The sequence below is a fragment of the Patiria miniata genome, unplaced genomic scaffold (assembly GCF_015706575.1).
Source record: "Patiria miniata isolate m_02_andy unplaced genomic scaffold, ASM1570657v1 HiC_scaffold_7, whole genome shotgun sequence".
Taxonomy (NCBI): domain Eukaryota; kingdom Metazoa; phylum Echinodermata; class Asteroidea; order Valvatida; family Asterinidae; genus Patiria; species Patiria miniata.
Genome location: NW_024037074.1, coordinates 13,611,044 through 13,631,151, shown reverse-complemented (window position 1 = coordinate 13,631,151; position 20,108 = coordinate 13,611,044). Strand labels below are relative to the sequence as shown.

General features: G+C 38.4%; 2 protein-coding genes across 2 annotated transcripts; both read left to right on the top strand.

The window, feature by feature from the left end:
• The first annotated feature begins 91 nt into the window (after window positions 1-91).
• Window positions 92-6,797, top strand: LOC119744833 (mitochondrial pyruvate carrier 1-like protein). Its single transcript, XM_038220997.1, has 7 exons — window positions 92-518; window positions 2,052-2,055; window positions 2,432-2,447; window positions 3,268-3,348; window positions 3,934-4,069; window positions 4,378-4,524; window positions 4,913-6,797. Exons 1-7 carry the CDS (start codon window positions 355-357, stop codon window positions 4,956-4,958), a joined length of 594 nt encoding a protein of 197 aa, XP_038076925.1. The 5' UTR covers window positions 92-354; the 3' UTR covers window positions 4,959-6,797.
• A 369-nt stretch (window positions 6,798-7,166) lies between these two features.
• On the top strand, window positions 7,167-18,584 carry LOC119744829 (cytochrome b-245 heavy chain-like). The gene is made up of 13 exons (XM_038220991.1): window positions 7,167-7,661; window positions 11,891-11,986; window positions 12,527-12,646; window positions 13,070-13,327; window positions 13,740-13,858; window positions 15,114-15,194; window positions 15,534-15,663; window positions 16,145-16,258; window positions 16,510-16,623; window positions 16,877-17,115; window positions 17,580-17,772; window positions 17,907-18,031; window positions 18,160-18,584. Exons 1-13 carry the CDS (start codon window positions 7,617-7,619, stop codon window positions 18,281-18,283), a joined length of 1,758 nt encoding a protein of 585 aa, XP_038076919.1. The 5' UTR covers window positions 7,167-7,616; the 3' UTR covers window positions 18,284-18,584.
• Window positions 18,585-20,108: the final 1,524 nt, after the last annotated feature.

Sequence of the window (20,108 nt, the reverse complement as noted above, 5' to 3'; positions counted from 1 at the left end):
TTTCGTGTAATTGCGCCCTCAATCTGTCAATAGACAAACTATTCCAATATTCCAGAAAAATAATGATTTCAAGAGAGGGCGCTATTTACAATTAACAGTGGTGCCGGTGACTGGACTTGGTGAACCGGTTATCTGATCTCCTATTTTCTAAAGATTTCAATCAAAGTTGTCTTATTTTGGAACCAAGTGCTAAGTTATGTAATCATACACTTGATCGTGATTTGTGGACTTTAGCTGAGCTAAAAATAAGATCGCAAAGTCCAGAGTTAATGGTCTTTGAGACCGTGATTTCTGCGTGACTTTACCAACGAAAACTCGGCCGTGTCACTATTTCCATCCACACTGCGTTGAGTAATGGCAGTTTGTGTACGATCAGCCGCCAATCTTTTCAGCAAGAGAACTGCACGTTTTATCAAGACACAGAGTCATGTTTGCCGGCGATTCGCTGCTTCAGACGGCACTGCAGCAGCCAAGAAACCTGTGCAGACAGAGTTGACATGGGGACAGTATTTCTTCAGGTTTGTCATTATTTTTTGGCGTATTATATTATAATTGAAATTCGTTATAAAATAATTTATAATTGAAAATAACGAGTAGGCCTAGGCCTATTAATGTCCAACTAAGTAAGATTAGATGTGTTTATTTACATTCAACATTGGTCATTGAATATCGTTACTTTTTTTGGAAAAAATGTAACCTGACGCAACTTGTTTTCTTCATATATCATCTCAATGAAGGTCATTCGTCGCAAAAATGATGATAAGACTTGATCATGATTTTCTCGTAATCGTATTCCATGTTTTCAATACCTTAATTAAAGGGAATATACATCATTTGCTTTTGCTGTAATTTTCAGAAATGGATGGAATTGGGGGGTTGGAAATATATAGCAAATATAGTTACACTGACTTTTTTGAGGTTTTGGGTTCGAAAATGCTATAAAAACCAAGAAAAACGATCATTTTCCTGTAGTCTGGTTCCCTGACTCCATATAAGAAGAAACAGAGCAGTTTACATACATTGGGGAATTGTAAGGTCAGGGAACCAGTCTAGCTGGCTCGTACCCGTTTATAGGTTTGTAATCGATTGCAAACAAGTGCGATGGTCAATTGGGGCCAGTATTTGAAAAAAAGCCAGTTTTTTCCAACGCTGATCAGCGTTGGAATTTGATACAAAAATACCACTTTTCTTGAAAATGACAGTATACCAGGTGCCATGATTTTACAGGATGCTTTACACTGTCATTCACTAACAGTCCAGCAAGGTATTTCAAAATGATTTGGTAGTTGTATTTTTTTATGTTTGCAAATGTTGTATTTTCCCTTTAAGTTTTGGGGCTCTCAAACACAGGACAGTATTGAGAGTCCCAAAATTTTGGACTAGCCGACACCATAAAGGATATTAAATTACCCGGGTACCATTTCTCGTCAAGCGAATGCATGGCTTAGTGGATAGCATGCCCACCTCGCAATCAAAGCTGCTCGAGTCGAGTCCCAGCATGATAGATTTTCTTGAAAATATATTTTTTGTGTCCTAAAAAAGAAGAATTTTCTTTTATTGTCCTAAATGGAATCCTACGTTTAATTGCAGAGTATTTCATCTTTTTCTCATTCTTGGCTCCGGAGGATTCTAAGGGAACTAAAGTCTGAAATAAAAATTAGGTCCGATTCCCAAAAAACACTCGCTGCACTTGTTCAGTGCCGTGCTGGTACAATACTGAAAACAATCAGGGACCGGTTCACGGTCAAATATCCACTGCCTAATATTAAGATGAAATTTTAAAAGTCTTCATTGAAATTGTGATGAGGCCTAGGCCTCCTGCTGCTGGAAGTGGAAGCTTTAAAAAATGTACATGTATGTAAACATGTATGAATACTGCATACATATCTTGTTGAATGCGGTATTTTTGCCACAATGAAATGTATTATATCTTCATTATACATGTATGCACTTTGTAGGAAAACTTGTTTGTGTCCAGATACTTGGAATATTAAATTTCACATTTTCCATTTTCCTCCGACATCTGGTGCTACGCTGTTCCGATGTCACAGCACAGTAAGTATTTTTCTAAACATAATGATTTTACCATAATGTAGCAACTTGTGCAGTAGTCACAAAGCTAGTTATACAGTTCATATAATACGGTATTTTAATATTAATTGTAGGATTTTTAGTAGATAATATGCACCCAATATTCATTCTGAATACTATGCAAATTTTTACCTGGATTATTTTTTTATAACATTTATATGGTAACATGTTTCTACATTGATGTTTTAAAATGAAAATAAGTAAAAGTATTAATAACAATACCAAAACAAACCCAAATGCTTATTTCCAAATAATTCCTATCATTATGAATCCTATACATGAGTCCTATTTCAAAGTAATCCTGAGCACTAAATGGTTTTAAATTTTTTGTTCTTTTCAGCATTTCTGGGGACCAGGTAAGTTTGATTATTTAAAGAATTTAGCTTATCAGATATTTAAAAATAGATCATACTGGAAAAAAATAGAAACATTTATCTTTCGCAGTGGATTTAGACATTGAATACTGTTTTCATATTCGTAGTGATAAGGTAATGGTATTTTTAAATCACATACCATTATGTCAGTTTTGTACATTGTGCATTCCATATCATTAGTGCTCATTTACAAGACAAAATTGGTGAACATCTGTTTCTGAGTTATTAAAATAGATTGGACATTGCATCATGGTATTACGTATTGAATTCTATTGGAGCATTGAGTTCCAGCCGTGTGGATTTAGAAAGGTCAAGTTCTGAATACATAAATAGAAGATCGTAAATGTCCTTAATTATTTTTTTTTATGGCATGATTCTATTACTAGTTTATTCACGTGTTTAAAAAAAAAAACCTAATTGGATAAGACAAAGTCGAATTTTCGAAGACAGTGTAAAAGTTGTTGTCAACTTGCGGTTTTTGATTCGTGAAGTACATGTAGATCATATCAATAGTTCTATATGTTAATATGCCACCAATGGACCGATCCAGTAAGCACCGCCCCATGGTATTCTGACCAATCACAGCCGTGATTTATGTCCGACATGCGTGCACAAAAGTCGATATGCGTGCACGCGCGTATGATGCGCGCGGCAGGAAAATGCAGCGTGGCATTGGAGAGGAGCACGTGTTAATTTGCCCACGTGCGCACTGGGCGGAGCTTACTGGATCGGTCCATTGTTGCAGGTATTACAGCAATCATTAATGACAGCCGGTGTTTGTTTGTTTGATGACATCATACAGTTGCTAACTGGGGAATCCCCCTCGCTGCAATGGGTGACATGAGGAGAGACCCAGAAATCATCAGCCCAAGGATGACAGCAGGTAGGCCACACGAGGGCGCTCTTGACATCAATCATGCCAGTTTGAAAAAAAAAGAGATCGGTGGTTCCAAAAAATTTATTAGGACCACACAAGAGCTCACTGATACCACACATAGTTTTCGTTGCTATAAGGGTCATATTTTCTTTTTACCATTTCCTTAAGTTGCTGACTTTTTAGCAAACAAAAGGACACAATTCTCTAAAACTTTTGTGCAGTAGTTCTCCATAGACATTCAACTTTTGTTTTGAAAATTTAGAAACATTTGTGTACCATTTGGAATATTTTTTTTCATACACAAAATGCACAGTTACCAAGTGTGGATAGCCCCCTCTATTGTTGTAAGACAGACAGATTTTCTGTCAAAAATGCACAGCTTCTATATGTGTAGAGCTTCCTCTGTTTTTGAAAGATTGAAAATGCTTTTGCCCTCTGGAGTTCGATAACGTCTGAAAAACTTGAGATGAAAACCGCCAAATGCTCACATGTTTTTCAGGGGGCTGCAAACAGAGGGTATAACATTTAGTTAATTTAATTGCTTAGTTTAAGCTTCTATGTAACTTTTGTTTCATGTATTTATACTTCAAGCTCTGTGTATCTACTCGGCCCTATTCATGCGGTTTGCATGGATGGTCAAGCCACGCAACAGTCTACTGTTTGCATGTCACTTCACCAACGAATGCGCTCAAATCGGCCAGTTGGGACGGTGGTTTAAGCATAACTAGTAAGTTAATCCAAGTTGAGATGATTGTGTAATCGGAAAAAAATATGTTGATGTAGTTGGAACAATGGTTTAAGCATAACCAGTGTGTTGTGTATTGCTTATGTGCCTTCTCATCTTGAGAAATGGACCAACGTCCATTTAACTTTCTCTGAAGAATTTGTGTCAATTCATATCAAATTCACTAAACTACAATATCTGATTGCATGATTTTGAAATGTTCCGCACTCCAGTGGCCAACACTCACTGACAATTTTTGATAGGCAATAGCGCCCTCTGTTGATCAAGAAATGGGTTTTATTTCTTGACAGTGGTTCTAAAGGAGTAGGAACAGCAGCAACCGTAGCGATATCAGCACCAGCAGCACCAGCACCTGCTGCAGCAGCAGCACCGCCTGCACCTGCAGCAGCTGCCTCAGCAGTTCCTGATACAGAAAGTCCATCACCAAAAGCAATAAAGTACATGTTACTCCAGAACTTTGTTGTAAAATTGTTGTGTATCAGTTATTTAAGATACAATGCTTTCCTATTACAAAGTTATCAGTTACTTAAACTTATAACATAGAAGCAGGGTTGTTGGCCGTCGTTGTAATGTCCTAATTTTCCACTTGTTTCTTGGGAATGGGATAAAGTAGTTGTTATTAAATAATTCTGCCTTGTAAAGTTTCACAAAATGCCTTTCCCCATGCCACGCCTGTCAGCACCGACATCCCTCATCCAGCCCCCCCCCCCACCCCCGACTCCCCGCCCAATCCCCCCCCCCCCCCCCAAAAAAAAAGGGAGCAGTGCCCCCAAAATATCCTATAATCTATTTGAGTAATTTTCCTATTTTTTATTTCTGCTGCAGATCCTCAGGAGATTCAACTGAAGATAAACCCACCAAGTCAGCGTAAATAATCTCTGGTACTAGCATCAGGGTTAAAATAGGAAATGGAGAAAAAACCACTGCATGTTGTCCATTTTCTTTTTAAAGGTTTTGGAGAAATTTAGATTTTTGTTTATTATACACAATGTGAATGTTGGTGTATACGTGCTTTTGGGGTGTGGCACCTTGAAAAATAGATTTTCAAAATGAATTGACAATTTTCTAGAATTACATTAGTTATAAGCTTTCCAATGAGACATCGTATGAAAAAATCGGCCCATGACAAGTAATCAATTAGTTAATTTCAACTTTTGAATTAAAAACAGGAATGGGATATGTATGCTCATAATTTATTCTGACTAGTGTGCACAATTTCTGAACTGGAGTGTACCATTTAAAATAAATTTTTAAAACTGTATAAACCTGCAAAAACAAACAAGTACATTTTGTATATTTTGTTATAGGACATATTCCTTTAAATTTTGTTCAGAAAAGAAAATTGAAATTAAAAAAAAGCAGGTATATACCAACTTTAATATTTAATTGGTACGTTGGAATATATAATCATTATGTATGGAATTGAAATTTGAGTTGTCAGTGGTGTATTGGTCCACTCCGAGGATAGAAAGACTTGTGTCCCTGGGCTGGCTATTTTACAATAATTAATAACAAAATTATGCTAGCACTGTACGATAGAGTAAGCACAGAGAGGCTGTTGAATTACATCAGGGAACAGAAGTGGTCAATGTCCAGGAGTACACATTTGCCTGATGGTCAGGGTAATTCTAAGACAGAATCTCCCCCACATTGAAGATGAAATTTAAAACAATTTCTGTTGCTTTTTTCCACATAGCCAGCTGTTTTACCTTTTCTTTCACTAGCTTACCTGGCCTTTTTCCGATTTTTTTTTTACCAAATGAGTCTTTTCTATAGAAAAATAAAGCAGTCTTTTCCAATGTTAGCCTAAAATACATAATTTTGCTACTTGTGCAGGCTTTAAAGAACTGTTTTGGCAGTCAGTGAGTGCAGAAGCTTTGTAGTTTTTTTTATCGAACTAAATTTGGGTTTGCAGTCTTACCTCTGAAAAAAAGGGAATAGAGATTATGTTGTTCACTTTCTTGAAGTGGATTTTTTTAGAGTGACTTGTATTTAAGAGCATATATAGAGGTCCGCACAAATAACGATGACTCAATTACTATTGTAAAATAGTCTACAAAATAATTTGGTAAAAGGTTTTATTTTTGCACAGGTGTTTTCTTTGAGAAACAACTTGCATGGCATTTTACACGAAGATACAATTATGCAAATTAGATTTAAACTTTTATCTTTGAGTTGTAGAGGTCTTAAAACAGGGTTTAGGTAGGATAGATACAAAATTACTCAGAAATACATTATGAGAAATAGAATGTTTGTTTTCAATTCATTAATATACATTTTTTTTAACCAACGTTATTAGATGATCGGTTAAGCCCCGCCCACTGCGACGTCAGTTTCTTGACCACGCCCACTGCCCGTTCAGTAGCATTGGAGCCGGAAGTTAACGCAACTTGAGTGCTTATCCAATAGGCGCCAGTAATCAGTGTTGCGTGCGCGTGTATGACGAAGTCACTTACCCATGTGCACGGCTGTGATTGATCAAAGAATCAAGGGCGGGGCTTAATTGGTTGGATATCATTTTTGTGTGCAATCACAATAACGATGTTACAAATTGAAAGCTTTGGTGTTTTATTTCTTCAGATGTTTCGCATTCATTCAAGCAATGAATGTGTAATTATAACATTGCAGAAAAGACTGATCATGAACGGAATGTTTTTATATTACTTGACCGAACATGTAACACAATAAATAAATAATTTTGGTATAATTATTGTGATACCGATCGTCATGTTTATTCAAATTATATGTGTGATCTAGATGTTAACAGTTGTATAGGTTAATGCAACTCTACTCGTTTGTCCATAAAAGTTAAAATGCCGGCGTATAGTTTTTGTTTTTTTGGTTGATTAACCCAAAAAATTGTATGATACCATCACGCTGGATTTTTTTTATTCCAGCAACTCGAGGCTGATTTCAAAGCCATCAAAAGCCGGAAAGCGTATCTGTAACACGGGTGAACGAAGTCAGCGAACAATAACACACGCCCACTGAGTTAGCTCCTGCTGGCCAGAGAGAGCGCGGGTATACATGTACATGTAGTACAGCTATTGTTATGTCAAGAAACGCGGAAGTAAAACTTGCACAAAAGCCACCTACGTAGGAGCGAAACAGCACACTTGCTCATCCGCCGGCCGGTTTAAACCAGGTTGCTATTTTGCAGAGGCGTCTCTCGAAATATGTAACAAAGTTCGCAAGTTCCGGTTGTTCTAGCCTTTTCGGGTACCAAAGTTTGATATTTTGATAGGAAAGAGTATGGTCCAGTAGCACTGAAGGAAGTACTAGGGCCCACCACTTTACTTTGTGAAGCTGTTAGCTGACTTGCTTGTAAAGTTGGGTTAGGGTGTACGCACGCATCGTAAAAGCGACCACCGTGTGTCATTGCAAGCCCCGCCCGGCGTTTCGCATCGCTGCGCCCGCTATACCTGGCGCGCGGGAGCACGGTACCCTGCAGAAAACACGGACTCTCGTCTTGGACAGTTACAACTGAATTTTCGAGAGATATCGCCTGAGGTGAATTGTCTTAAGCAGAATGGGAGATCGTCTGATCAATGAAGGCCTGAAGACAATTTTCGTGGTGAGTTTTATCTCATTAAAAAAAACAACCGGCGAGCAGTGCTTAAAAAAGGGTGAAATTTGCAGTTTAGAAACATTGCAACAATCTTGCTGAGCAGATGTAAACACCGTAGTAAATTCACTGAAATTGGTAATCCACTTGCATACAACCGGCAAACTTTGGTTTGAAAGGCCTTTAAATTCTCTTTGGCGGGGGGGGGAGGGGGGGAATGGGAGGGGTAAGGGTAATTTTAGAATTAGAAGGCACCTGTGGGAAGTTTTAGTGATGTTATTTACATCATGATACATACTGTGGTTGTTGAGTTTGTTTTAATTGTTTGACCCTCATATCAAGAGGGAGCATGCACAGATCAATGGAGACAAGGACTGTGAATTTCAATCAGTACTCATATTTTCTTATAAATTTGAACATAATTGTTGGATGCAATAGGGCGAATGTTGTACTTAAGTTAGGGGATATATTTTGTTGTGATTCATAACCCAAGGTCTCCAGCCCAATCTGTAGTCACATGCACCATAGTTCCTTTTGAGGTGTTTGGAGATTGAGCCAGAATTTCATTTGTGCGCGCAACCTTGTCTATGAAAGGGCTCAAACACCTGTGTACACCTATTGTGGGTCACAAAACCATGGGCAGGACACTGATTCCGTGACACACATTTGCATTACTTTTTTGCTGAGAACAGTGTGCCACGGCTAGTATACCCCCCCCCCCCCCATTGGTACAACTCAGAAAGGTGTAGAAATTATTATTGCAAAGGAGTGTGTGCATAGGGATATGGTCAGGGTATGTGAATCAAGATCATTGTCGGATCCAGGAGGGGGGGGGGGCGTTGTTGAAAAAAAACAAAAACAAAAACAAGCAGTGACCAAACTGTTCTCAGATAAGGCCATTTTTCACTTGAGATAGCCCTTCTCCCCCCCCCCCCCCCCCCACCCAGCACACCCTCCACCCCCTGAAAGTAACCTCTCTGGATCCGCCCAGGAGATTTTTAGGTTAGGAATGTGTGCCAGGTTTTAGGGTTTTTTCGTCCTGGTTTCAGGAAGGTAGGTTTGTTACATAGCTCAACAAACCTATTTACATATCAAGTTTTCAATATCTAATTGTAAATAGTGCAATTCAAAGCCCTAGGCAATGAATTTTTTTTCAAGCAACAGCCAACACCCAGTCGGCAAGGGGCATGCTTCCTGTAACTAATGATCAATTACACAATATGACAGGTGCCCCTGCTGTCCTTGAATGCATGAACCAATGTCATTGATTGTACTTTTTCATGGCTTAATGGCCTCCGGCAGTCTAATTATTCCCATTTGACATTTTTAAAGGCTAAAGGTCATTGTACTCTTTGACGGAAAGTTGACAAACAGACTCTGAAAGCTCATGTTTTTTCTGGAAAAAAACAACTTTTTTTTTCAATTTTCAAAGCGTAAAGTTCAAGTGGAACTGAATAACAGGATCTTGTTTTGTAATCTTAATTCCAGAAATGCTTGCAAAAAATATTTGTGTACAATGAATTTGCTAAAACTAGTAAAAGGTCATAACATTTGAGTGTCAAAAACTTCAGAGACCAGTACCAGATCTTGGGGGGGGGGTAGCCACTGAACATTTTTATACTAGTAAAATGGTGCCCAAAAGAATACTATTTCATGCAAAAAAATACTATTTCACACTAAATTTATTCATTTATTGCCTTAGAATGAGGGAGGGGCATACTCCAGACTCCCTGTAGCAGGTGTATGCCGTCACTCAAATAAAAAAATTAAAAAACACCTGTTTCCATGCATTTTCTGAAAGCTAAGATCCACCCCTGGAGATAAAGGTGAAATTAAGCAACTTTCCCAAAGACAGGGGAAATGGTTTGGTCAGTTTGGACACAGTTTCTTGGATTATATGAATTTTTGGATAACGTTATGTCCTCATTTCCTCAACTTCAGTCCTGGTGATTTGCTTGATATAGTAGACAGTTTACTATAGGGCAGGGTGGGGTTATAAGCAACTTGGTGAAAACATTCATTTATTTGCATGCCAGTCTTCACGGTCTTATGTAAACTTACTCTCCAGTACTCTGCATGGAGTAATAATCATTCAGTCTGAAACAAATGAAAGCAAGGAAGACCATTCTAGCAATCTGTGCTCATCCACTTGACAACTTTTCCTTATGGTGTTGAGCCTGTTGCTTCAATGTATTTCCTGGTTGCTGCCAGGCTTCTAGGAGGAAATTGTTACGCTGACTAATTCCCTTCTATTCATTGGCCACAATGACTGGACTAAATCTTCTGATGGTTTAGCAACATTGACTTCTGTGCCTTTTGTGTAAGTCAGTTTGCCCAACCAGCAACCCTAATGCTTCATGCAAATCTGGTCTAGAGGAAATGGGGTAACATCTTCAAGGATAATCAAACTTTGGAAGTACGAGCAAGATTTTGCGTGCTGATGCGATCCTCAGATTGGAAAATAAATTATGCAGACTTACAAACCATGCAGATTTAAAATGCTTTCCTACAAATCTTGACAGTTTAAAAAACATTTTTTCCCATGAAAATCATAAGGCCAAGTAAAAAAAAAACAGTTGTTTGTGCAGATTTTTTTTCAAAAAGAGGAGGATGAGGGCCTATGTATTTTGTATTTTAATTTTTTTTCCCAAGTTGGCCATCAAGTATTTAAATTCAAAATGGCCGCCAACTTTGGTTTAAAATGACCACCAGCTTTTAATTAGTTATCCTAATAGAGTCACAAATATTCCTGCTAAACATGTTTTAAGTATTTTATTAAAGTGAAATACAAGAAAAGTTAGCTTTATGAGGTGAGAAAAAAAATGAAATATTGTTATATGTGGGTGGGGAAGATAAAGCTTTTTTTTAACTGGGCCTAAACCTACCAGTCAGCAAATTTGCAGATATGGCCTTCAGTGAGAACTATGCCAAATTTAGTCTTGCAGAACTTAGTTTAACAGCAGTTGAAAACCTAGCGCTTAGGGTAGATTGTTGTTATAAAAAGTAACAATGACTTGACAGTTTGTGTTAAGCAACATTTGTTCCGTGACTTAAAAGGGAAAATCCCTTCTTTTACATGTATTTTAAAAAGGCCTCATAAGTGAACAAAAGATTTACTGAACCAAAAAACTGGGACACCAGCCAAAATGTCAAATGTTACAATAATTTTTTCTTTGTCCTTAGCTCACCTTAGTTTGTATTGTAAATAAATATTATTGACACAAAATTCTGCTGAAATACCACTTGTGAGTAATATTTCTGTACTTTTGAAGATCTGCACTTATAGGTCAATAAAGCTTCTTACATCCTTTTCAAAACAGTGACAGACCAGAAACAGACAAAATTATCCACTGTATTTTCCATGTTCATGATAACCTCGGCTGTTTCCTGTTCTGTTTTTTTCTGTGTTGATCAAACAACGTCCAGCAACTTAAGGTTTCATTTCCTGCATGGACCAAGCTCAGGAACTAAATGATTGTTATCAGTGAGTTTCCAGATCCAATATACGTTGAGAACACATCTATAATTTTGTAGCTCATCCTACGATCAGGACCAAAGAACAGATTTAAATTGGGGACAGTATTGAAGAAAAAAAAGGGTTTTTTCCAAGGATGGTCGGCCAACCATTGTTGGAAATTGATACAAAAATGTCACCTTTCTTAACAATGACAGCTCACCAGGTGCTCTGATTTCACAGGATGCTTGGGACTATTAAATAAATTATTATTCACTTACATTTGATAAGGTACATGTATTTTCATCATAATTCAGTAGTTTTGTCTTTTGATGTTGGTAAATGGTATTGAAGGCGAAGTAAAAAAAACAAACATGTTTCTCGTCCCCGCCCGCTTCCTTTTTGGAGGCCGCCTGGATTTTTTAATTATTTTTTATTTTTGAAAAATGTAGTAAAAAAACACCGAAAAAATCCACAAATTCATCGGAAAATAAATACCAATACCGATACAACTCTAAATGACACTGTAAATATGTTCACAGTTCTCTTGTCCAAATTGTCTTTCATTTTAAAAGTCTCTTTGAACAGTGGAACACCAACGGTTGCAGGAAATTTTAAAATGGCGGCCATCTTGAAAAAAATAAAAAATAAAAAATAAAAGGCCCCGCTTCCTCCCTTTTTTCAAAAACCCCGGACCAGAAACTTTTTTTTTTTACTTCGCCTAACATTGTTTTTCTTTATGTGTCTTTTTTCTTACTTCACGGTTTTATTTCCAATTTTTCAGTTGTTGTGGTTGGGTGCCAATGTTGGCTATTGGATTCAGGTGTTCTGGACCTATGAGTTTGGGCCGCAGTATTTCTACATCCGACTCATTATTGGGGTAGGTACATGAACAGGCAGTGCGACTATCAAACTATAGAGAAAAGTTTTCGACAAGAAATACCAAATTTGAGAAGTACTGTATGAGGGAAACCCTTGAATGTTATACAGGAAAAAGCTGTGGAACTTCAGGCAGGAACTCGGAGCTCATGAATATGTTGACCTCGGTGAGATTCAAATTCTAGGTCACAGAGGTGAAACTAAGACAAGGAAAAACCACTGCATCAACCCAATTTAACGATGAACAAAAAAGTCTTTAGGGATCATGTAAGTGAAAGTGTCCTCTCTGACTCACAGAGATTCTTCAAATTTTAATTGTTTTTTAATTATTAATGTTTTCAGTCTGAAAAAGCCCATTATCCAAATGTTAAGTCATATTGTCAGATTTGTTCACCATATAACTTTAAATACCACAAGGAATATGTCAAGTATAATTTTTTCCCCTTCTGTTTCTTTAACACGTTGGTTTAGTTTTCTCTCATCTAGTCTCAACTACAGGACATGTCTTGCTAACGAATTGTATGTTCTTTTAATTCCACAGCCTGGTGTTTCCATTGCCAAGGCATGCGGAGCCTGCCTCAACCTCAACAGTATGTTGATTCTCCTGCCTGTCTGTCGCAATCTCATCTCTTTCCTCCGAGGATCTTGTGAGACAAACCAGGTGAGATGATCAGTCTGGAGTCCGGACCAAGTCTGTCTTGTCAGTTTGAATTTGGAGAAGATCTTGCTGAAATGTCTGAGGAACAAGACTAAGCTTGCCTATAGTTGACTTTGACCTGAAAGGTTTTTTTGTTTTGAAAGTTTATATTTTTTTTGGAGGGGGAGCCGGAGGGGGTGTGTTACCAATTTAAAAACAGTTAAATGGAAATTTTAGGTTGTAGAAGAAATCGCTGAATTTTGTTTTGACTGATTCAAGAACATTTAAATGGCATTAAAGTTCAAAGCAAAAATTAAGCCCAAATTGATCTATTAATTTTTTTCTTTCTGTAAAATTTGTGACATTTCAGTAAACAAACATCTTGTTCGTTTTGTCTAAATTTTGTTGTTGTTGTGTTGTTTTCCTCATTTACTTCTAACACTCCAGCTTTGTCGACGTAGTGTTCGTCGCCAGCTTGACAAGAACATAACATTCCACAAGACCCTGGCGTACATGATCTGTCTGCTGAACATCGTCCACTGCATCGCTCATTTCTTCAACTTCCGTAACTTGTACGACCACTTCAACAGCTGTGAGACCTACTTTCCTGTTGGTAGCCCCTACACCGGCATCTCATGCCAGCTGAGAGATTTACCCAACAAGGAAGGAGGAACTTGGATCAACCCGGTCCTGTACAGAAACAACGTATGGATGTCCATCTTTTAATTTTCTTGGTCAATTTGGCATAAAAAATTGTCAGCTCCATTTAGCCTAATTACCAGGAAACATGTTCTCACTGGGTGGTTTTACAGAATTGTGTATAAGCTGCTTTTTTGAATGATGACTGCAGATTAGACAGCTTACAACTGTTCCTGAAACTTAAACAATTCTGAAAGTTTCCAAACCTCAAAGACAAACATTTTTTAACAAACACTTTTTAACATTGATCAAAAAAACCTAATTTGATTTACATCACCCCGATGCAAAATTCCATCTTATAATTTTTTTTTTTTTTTAAGATTGCTCGTAGTTTTTGAAAAGAAACAGTGTTGAGGTGTCTTTCATTTTGTTTCATTTGTTTATTTGTTTGTTTGTTTGTTTGTTTGTTTTCCCGCAGGCTCTACCCTTCGGTTTCCCCCTCATCGAGCAAGGCATCATCCAGATCGCCGGATGGTCAGGCGTGGTTCTGACGCTAGTCTTTATCATCATGTTTTCCTCGGCCACCGAGTTCATTCGGTAATTACGTCTTCTTTTTCTTCATGAGCAGGGGCTTGTCCTGGTGCTACTAAGCGCAGATATATGCTAAGAACAGAAAATACTAGCTAAGCAAAAGCGGGTTACCAGCCATAATGCCATGCATTGATATTGCTTGTGACTGGTTCCCCGCTAACTTCCGCTAAGCACATACATTTGCCAACCAGTTTTTTCTGCAAGCCCAGAAATTGAGAAGGAAGAATGACATAATGGCAATCATGAAATTGTGAAACATCGAAATTACAAGTGAATGCTTTCAACTCTGGTATCTTGAGTTACAGAAAGTTTTTTCGTAGTGGGATAGTGTTCTATAAGATACTAGTAAATGAAAACCAATACGCAGGAGTGAACCTTGAAACTTTGTTCTGCTTTCTGTTGGGAGACTTGTCTGGGGATTTCCAGTGTTGGAAACATCAAAGGGAAACTTCTCCAGTTTTTAGTTTAGTAAAATGAAAGTTGTGAATGCGGAAACTGTACTCGGACGAGAGACACTGCCTGGTATTTAAGAACAGGAAACTTGAAAAAAAAAGGAAGTTTGCGGATTGAATGTTTTGTTATTGTCACATGTTTTTTCCTTTGCATCAATACATGTCCGTGTTTGTATTGTAAATTGACTCCTGGATCATCTGCTTTGTCACTGAAGCAAAACTTGCAATTCATGCCGGTTATAGTCAATATTTTTTACTGGCCTAAGAGAGGTAAAGTAAAAGTAAAGTCTGTCACGAGGCAATGTGGCCCATCAGGCCGGCGTTTATCTTCGGTTTCAGTGGCATGAAATGACTGAGAATATTTCTACTCCCCCTGGTTGGGAGGCTAGTCTGTCACAGGTTACTCCCCAGCTAATGCTGGTACCCATTTATACTCCTGGGTGGAGAGAGGCAAGTGGAGGTGAAGTGGCTTGCAATTTCCAGCAGCTGGATTCGAACCCCTGACCCTCTGATCACGAGTCACAAACCCTAACCACTAGGCCACCCCCCCCTCCCCCTCCCATTGAAAGGCACTGAAAAAACGTCTATCATACTACAGGGATATTTAGTATTGTAAAATTAAAGACAAAACTTCAAAACAATGAACAAAATTTCAAGAAAATTCAAAATATGAGCCATATAAATTAAAAATCTTTTGTAACTTTGCAATATTTTATTGTTTTGCTGTTATCTGTGTTATGGATGGGAAGTGTATCGGACAGTGGTTTAAGAACATTTCAATTGATTTATTTTTTTTTTTTACCTGCTAGGCGTTCGTACTTTGAGACATTCTGGGTAACTCATCATCTGTTTGTTATCTACTTTGCCATGTTGCTTGTCCATGGAGTCGGGTAAGTCAGGAATAAAAGTAACTTATCGTGAAATAGGTTCAGATCAAGATCATGCATATATCTTTAAATGGATTTTAAGAGGTATGGTTTGAGTATCAGGGTGCAACACAGAAATATGGGAGCATGTGAACTAACACTTGATTTCAAACCAGTGTCTTTTTGTGTTTTGTTTTGAATGAATGACACAACATATTTTTGAATATTATACTTTAATTTTGAAGACTAGATATTTTCAGAAATCCTCAGAGTTTTTGATCAGCACTTTCATGGCATTGAGATCACAGTGATGCCATTTGGATGATAACGAAGATTGATTTCAAATCTTTTTATTTTTCTCAGAGGAGTGATCCGTTCTCAGTCCAACTTGGTTGAGCATAACATCACAACCTGCTCCATTCAGCCGGAGCTGTGGGCACCACCGGGCAGCCAGCCGTGTCCCTATCCTAACTTTGTCAAGGGCAGTGCGGCTGTAAGCAACCCCTGTTATTGATGTTAACAACTTAGTCCTTAAACTCATGACTGAGAATCAGTGGTCTCCCACATAGGGGGTGGGGGCTACTTGCCCTGCCTGGACTGGTGACAGTTTTCCCCATTTTTTTTTGGGGGGGGGGGAATTAAAGGTGTCCTGAAATTAAACATGGCATTTCACAACTTGCAATAACACGCGAACCAAATCCTACCTTGAAAATAATTTTATTGACCATTTTGAAAAAAGTTTCAGAAAATTCCCTATATCCCCAGACCACAACCTGAAAATGCAAACTGCTCAGAAAAATGTTTCTTCCCAGTTGCTTTTGTACTTTTTCACAAGCATTTTGTGGGTATCACTGACTTGGACTTATGAATCAGATGAAAAATTCTTGTCTCATTTTAACTTGTTACTTCTGGTAATATTTGTACTTGTGCCCTTTCTCATCTGATTGTTTATTTTGTTTTTGGCCCGTTTTCAGAGTTGGAAGTGGGTTGTCGGACCCATTGCCATCTACATCCTAGAGAGATTTGTCAGATTCATTCGCAGCTGTCAGACTGTACAAGTCATCAAAGTAGTCAAGCACCCGTCTAAGGTGAACAATTGATTAATAATTGATAATTACTAAGAACCAATCTATGGTTATCGATTATTAATTTTTGATTATTGTTTAAAATGTGAAACAACCAAAAAACTATAGTGATTAGCAAGTGACTATTTGCGACGAGTTGTGGCATAGCATATAGTCATTGGTTATGAATAGTTATTGGTTATTGATGATTATTGATGGTTATTGATGATTGATTGATTGATTGATTGCTTACTGGATTGATTACTTATCCACAGGTGATTGAGCTTCAGATGAAGAAGTCTGGTTTCAAGATGCTGTCAGGACAGTACATCTTCCTCAAGTGTCCCTCCCTGTCTCACATCCAGTGGCATCCGTTTACTCTCACCTCGGTAAGACTTGAATCTTTTACTGTCGTGAAACTCATTTTCAGTTGATGCGTATTTGCAGTATTTCCAGCGTTCGTCTGTCCATCACAAGTCAAGTCACAAGCTATTCAAACAAACTGTGGTAGAGGCATTCCTTGGATATATAGTTCCTCCTCTTGGGCTTGTGAACGGACTTGTGATTTACTTGTGACTGGACTTGTGATGGACTTCTGATAGACTCGACTAGTTTTAGTTTTCCGATTTTTATTTGTGATAGGCTCCTGAAGATGACTTCTTCAGCATTCACGTCCGTACCGTCGGTGACTGGACCACAGACCTAGCCAAGGCGATGGGAGCCGATGGTAACACAACCACGGAGTCTACCGACCTGGCCAGGGTAGCTGTGGACGGCCCGTTTGGCACGGCTAGTCTGGATGTCTTCAAGTATCAAGCGGCTATCTGCGTAGGTGCTGGGATTGGGGTGACGCCGTTTGCATCCATCCTTCGTTCTATTTGGTGAGTTGCAATTCAAGGCACTGTTGTACTTGAGTTCTAAATCCTCACATCTTCAAGAAAAGTCGTCCAGTCCTAAATCAAGTCACAAGCTGTTCAAAGGAAACTGTGACGACGTCAATCCTTTGTTGTTGTTCATCTGCTGTTGCTTATGATTGGAGGTGTGATTTACTTATGACTGGAGGATTTGTGATGGACTTATGATGAACTCGACTAAAACAAAATTGAGAAACCATTTGATGAAGATGAGCAAACCTAAATGTGTTCCCCCCATCGAAAACTTCAGTCCAGGAAAATCAGTAAATAAAGATCCTCTGTGTGAAACTGACTTCTGTGTAGGTAGACTTAAGTCAATCTTAATACATTTTTGCTTGGTGGAAAAGCCGAGTCTGAAATAATTGTGAAATTACTTTTCAAATGGCACTGATTGAAATATTTGTTGGTTTTTCCCTTCTTTTTTCTTCCAGGCATCAGAGTATGATGCCAGACCTGGAGTTGAAGCTGAAGAAGGTCTATTTCTTCTGGATCTGCCCGGACACCAACGCCTTTGAGTGGTTCTCAGAGATGTTGGACGCCTTGGAGAATCACATGATAGAGCAAGGAAAGGCTGATTTCCTCAAGTATAACATCTACCTGACCAGGGGCTGGAGCACTAAGCAGGTTAGTCTGAGCAAAATTTCAAACGGTCAGGGACTATGAGCTCCGTGTGTGAACAAGAGAGGGCATTGTTGACCACTTTCGAGAGCCCATGAAGACAAGAAGACAAGCTTTGAGTCTTTGGATTTTTTTTGCAGGCCAAGAACATCTACTTGCAGGAGGAGGAAGAGGTTGATGCCATCACTGGCCTGAGACAGAAGACCAACTATGGCCGGCCCAAGTGGGATGACATCTTCAAGATGATCGCAGAGGAGAACCCGGGGTAAGCCAAAACATTGTAAATCTACATAGTGGTGTTTTTTTTAATGGGGGTGTTTATTTTGTTAATAATTCATAGAATTTAGCTTCTCATAATGAAACTTGAACCTTCTTTCATTTGCCTTGTCTTAGCACCAGTGTTGGAGTCTTCTACTGCGGACCCAAAATCCTCTCCCAGGTTCTCCACAAGTGTTCAAACAAGAACTCCAACATCAGAGGAGGAGCCAAATTCTTCTACAACAAAGAAAACTTCTGAGCAAATTACAATGATTTGGTGTCTGCCACAGTTCAAATAAGTGTTGTTATCTTCAAGCAAACTTGAATCCTCGATCATGATTGGTCGATCCATGGCAACAAGCCGTGCTACATATAACCATACCGCACGGCCACGGTCCATACCGCACTCTGCGTATTCTGCTGTTCCAAGATGCGAGCGCCTTTCTAGCTGCATACGCTAAACTGCTGAATGTCCGTGTAAAGCGTGCTCGTTCCAACTGTACTGCGCGTCAAGTTTGCTTGAAGATAAATTCGTTATCACACTCGCGCTCGTGGAACACGGAAAATGTAGTGCGTCTGTGTCCCACATACCACTCGGCCTTCAGCCTCATGGTATGTGGGACACAGACGCACTACATTATTCCGTGTTCCACTCGCGCTCGCAAGATAACTAATAATATTGTCAATTAAGTGTATTTTTTTGAAAGAGTTATTTTTTGAAAGCATTTAGATAGTTTTAAAAGAAAAGAAAACTTTGTTTGAAAGCAGTCCTAGTTACATGTATTGTGCTTTGCTCGCCATGTTTTGAATATTTTTTATATTCTGATAAAGTAAATATAAACGTTTTGAAGTCTAGTGTGGAGCAGGTTTTAGCCAGTAGGAATGACAGCTGTTTGAGTAGTGAATAATTCCTCATCTCAGTTCTAAAATATCCTTATTGTAAAATTTTGGCAAGAGGTTCTTATTCAAAAACTTGCTTTAAATCACAAACTAAAGAGCAAAAAAATTGCCAAATCTAAGCATATTGTTGTCGGAAAAATATTTCTATTAAACAAATTATTAGTCTGGAAATCATTTTAATCTGAAATAATGTACTTTTTCAAGCTCGAACTCTGAGCTTAGAGAGTCCGCCAGAAATCTTGTACTGCTGTAAGGACCTTTTAGAACTGAACCGATGAATTATTCCTCATTGATAAGGTCATGTGAGCAGCAGGCGCGGATCCAGAGGGGGAGTTTTGGGGGTCAAAAAAAAAAAAAACCCAGCTCTGTAAAAAAAAAAATTATCATACAAATTCCTAAAAAATGTGTTGAACCCCCCCCCCCCCCCCCCCCCCCCTGTGACACCTCCCAAAAAATTATACTGGTATAATGTCCGCCTGATCAAAATACGGTACATCATTCTGTAATCTAGTGTTAATAATCGTCAAATTTGAACAGCGCCCCCTATTGAAATATGGTAACCCCCCCCCCCCCCCCCCCCCCAGTTTTTCATTTTACGCAGGCCAAGTGTCCGGACAAAAAAAACTGTGTACATTTGCAGATTTCTTTGCTGATAACCCCCCCCCCCCCCCCTGCGAAAATTCCTGGATCCGCCCCTGAGCAGCTTAATGAAACAGTTAGTGTCAGGCCTGATGAATATTTATTGGCAAGTCACATTGGAGATTTGAACCAATCAGAATCAGCTTTATTGGTAATTGTATAATGATGCCTGCTGTACTAGATTTAATACACTTGTAAACAGTCACAAGTGTTTTAAAAAATATATGTTTTAATATTATTTGCATAGGTGGTTTTGTCTTTTGTCCTTTTGCCGTTTATGAATTCAATTGTGTAATTTTAATATATGCATGTTAGTGTTTTATATGCATTTCTGATCTGGTTTTGTAGTATTACGTGGTAGTGTGGCTACAAAAGTATTTGGTGTGATTTTTTTGGTGGAGTTTTGTTTTCCAGAAAATGAATTGGCACAGAAAATGTTTAAGGTGGTAAATGTGATGTTAGACATTTTGATATAAGTCATTTGCATGACGTCAGCATTACTTTTTTCATATTAATGTCACCATTTTTAATAATTTAATATTTTT